We start from the raw sequence: 2,286 nt of genomic DNA, 5'->3' as shown, positions 1-2,286 counted from the left end.
ATCATCCTGAGAGTAGCCACATTAATCTATTGGAGATCACGCTAAAAGAAGAATAGGCTCACTAGGCCCACACTGAGGCGAAGCCGGATGGCAAGTCGTGGCACGCCGACATCAAAACGTACCTGGAGAAAGGAGAATATCCTCCGAAAATCTCAACAAATCAAAAGAAAACCATCAGGAGGCTGGCTAATGGATTCTTTTTAAATAAAGAAGTGTTGTACAAAAGAACACCTGACCTCAGTTTTCTTAGGTGTGTGGATGCTGAAGAGGCCACAAGATTGGCAAAGAAGGACATGCGGGGGCACGCAAGCCTTATATGAATGGTTTCATCCTGGCCAAAAAGATTTTGAGGATAGGGTACTACTGGATGACCATGGAACATGATTCCTGCAAATTTGTGCAAAAATGCCGTCAATGCCAGATCCGCGGAGACTTGATCAAGGTCCCTTCGACAGAACTACATGCAATGAGCTCACCCTGGCCATTCATGGCATGGAGAATGGACTTCATCGAGCCCATTGAGCCATCAGCTTCCAATGGACATCGCTTCATCTTGGTTGCCATCGATTACTTCACCAATTGGGTGGAAGCAACTTCCCACAAGTCAGTAACCAAGAAAGTCGTGGCTGATTTCGTTAAGAACAATCTCATATGCCGCTTCGGTGTGCCCGAGGCCATCATCACGGACAACAGAGCCAATTTAAATAGCCATCTGATGAAAGACATCTGTGAGATATTCAAGATAACTCACAAGAACTCTACTGCTTACCGACCACAAATGAACGGTGTTGTAGAGGCTGCCAACAAGAACATCAAGAGGATCTTACGAAAGATGATCGACAATTATAAGAATTGGCATGAGCAGTTGTCGTATGCTTTGTTGGGGTACAAAATGACAACCCGAACGTCTACCGGGGCAGCTCCATATCTCTTTGTCTGCAGCACAGAAGCAGTCATACCCATGAAAATGGAAATCCCATCATTAAGGATCATCCAAGAAGCTGAGATGAACGATGCAGAATGGGTCAAAAACCGCTATGAGCAACTGGCCATGATCGATGAGAAAAGAATTATAGCAGTGTGCCACGGGCAACTATATAGACAAAGGATATCTCGAGCTTTCAACAAGCGGGTTAGAGCCCGGCTTTTCCAAATCAAATAGCTCGTACTCAAGTGAGTCTTCCCTAACCAAGAAGAATACAAAGGAAAGTTTGCCCCGAATTGGCAAGGACCATACGTGGTCAGGAAAGTGCTTTCGGGAGGAGCAATAGTTTTAGCCAAAATGGACGGACAAGAATGGCCCAAAGCCATCAATGTAGACGCGCTCAAAAGATATTACGTTTAGGTTTCCCTTTGCCTATAATCGCATTATCATTTTGTCACGGCCCATTTTAGCCTAGGTCATGCGGGCACCTACCATTCCCACCTCGGTAGGCGAACCCTTAACTCAACATTCACAATCAATAATTATAATAAAATAGCGGAATGAGTAAATGACGTAAGTCTCACAATATAATATAGTATAGATATGTGCAGAAGTAAATGAATCCACCCCAGTATATGGTCTGGTCATACAAGAGCATCTAAATCCGAATAACTCTGGTCTGAATAATATTACATAAAATGTCTCAAATCATGTCTTGAAAGAAAAGTAAGACATAAGCAATAAAAGAGTCTTCGAGGTCAGCGGACACCATGCTCACCCTGGAAAACTCAAGTAGAAGCTGAGGAGTCGATTAGCCACAAGTCGAGAAGTAGATCCGACTCCGATACTCGCATTCATAAAAGAATGCAAAGAAGTGTGTCAATACAAACAACAAGATTGGTAGGCAAAGATAGGCCGACTAACATATTTAACACATTCAGTAAAATAACGCGTATAAACAAGTAAACCAATCACGCATGGAACAATATAATCGAAACCGAGTATCCATCAACACGTATGTAAGTATCTAATCCCAATATAATAAGTCTGAGTATATCTAATCCTGCAATAATCAACACAATAGAATCAACAACACAATCCATCACAATACAGTCATCACGACATCTCACTCAAGTCGTAATGCAATGCAATAATGGTATGAATATGATGCCATGCCATGCTATGCAAATGAGATGTACACATGTACTCCGAACGAAAATATCGACGCCGTTAAAGACAACCCAAAGGGACTCGCGAAGTTCGAGTGCCACCCATCCCGGATCTTTGCCAAACAGAGAGACGGGACCCTGGCTGATTGTTTACAGGGGGAGTCTCACCGGCACCACTCTGGGGGACCCGCG

At 43.5% G+C, this 2,286-nt stretch overlaps 1 protein-coding gene across 1 annotated transcript; it reads left to right on the top strand.

The window, feature by feature from the left end:
• The first annotated feature begins 373 nt into the window (after positions 1–373).
• On the top strand, positions 374–1,162 carry LOC132065976 (uncharacterized). The gene has a single exon (XM_059459388.1). It carries the CDS (start codon positions 374–376, stop codon positions 1,160–1,162), a length of 789 nt encoding a protein of 262 aa, XP_059315371.1.
• Positions 1,163–2,286: the final 1,124 nt, after the last annotated feature.

Source organism: Lycium ferocissimum, chromosome 8 (assembly GCF_029784015.1).
Source record: "Lycium ferocissimum isolate CSIRO_LF1 chromosome 8, AGI_CSIRO_Lferr_CH_V1, whole genome shotgun sequence".
Taxonomy (NCBI): domain Eukaryota; kingdom Viridiplantae; phylum Streptophyta; class Magnoliopsida; order Solanales; family Solanaceae; genus Lycium; species Lycium ferocissimum.
Note: the sequence above shows the minus strand (reverse complement) of the source record. Positions and strands in the feature narration are given on the sequence as shown.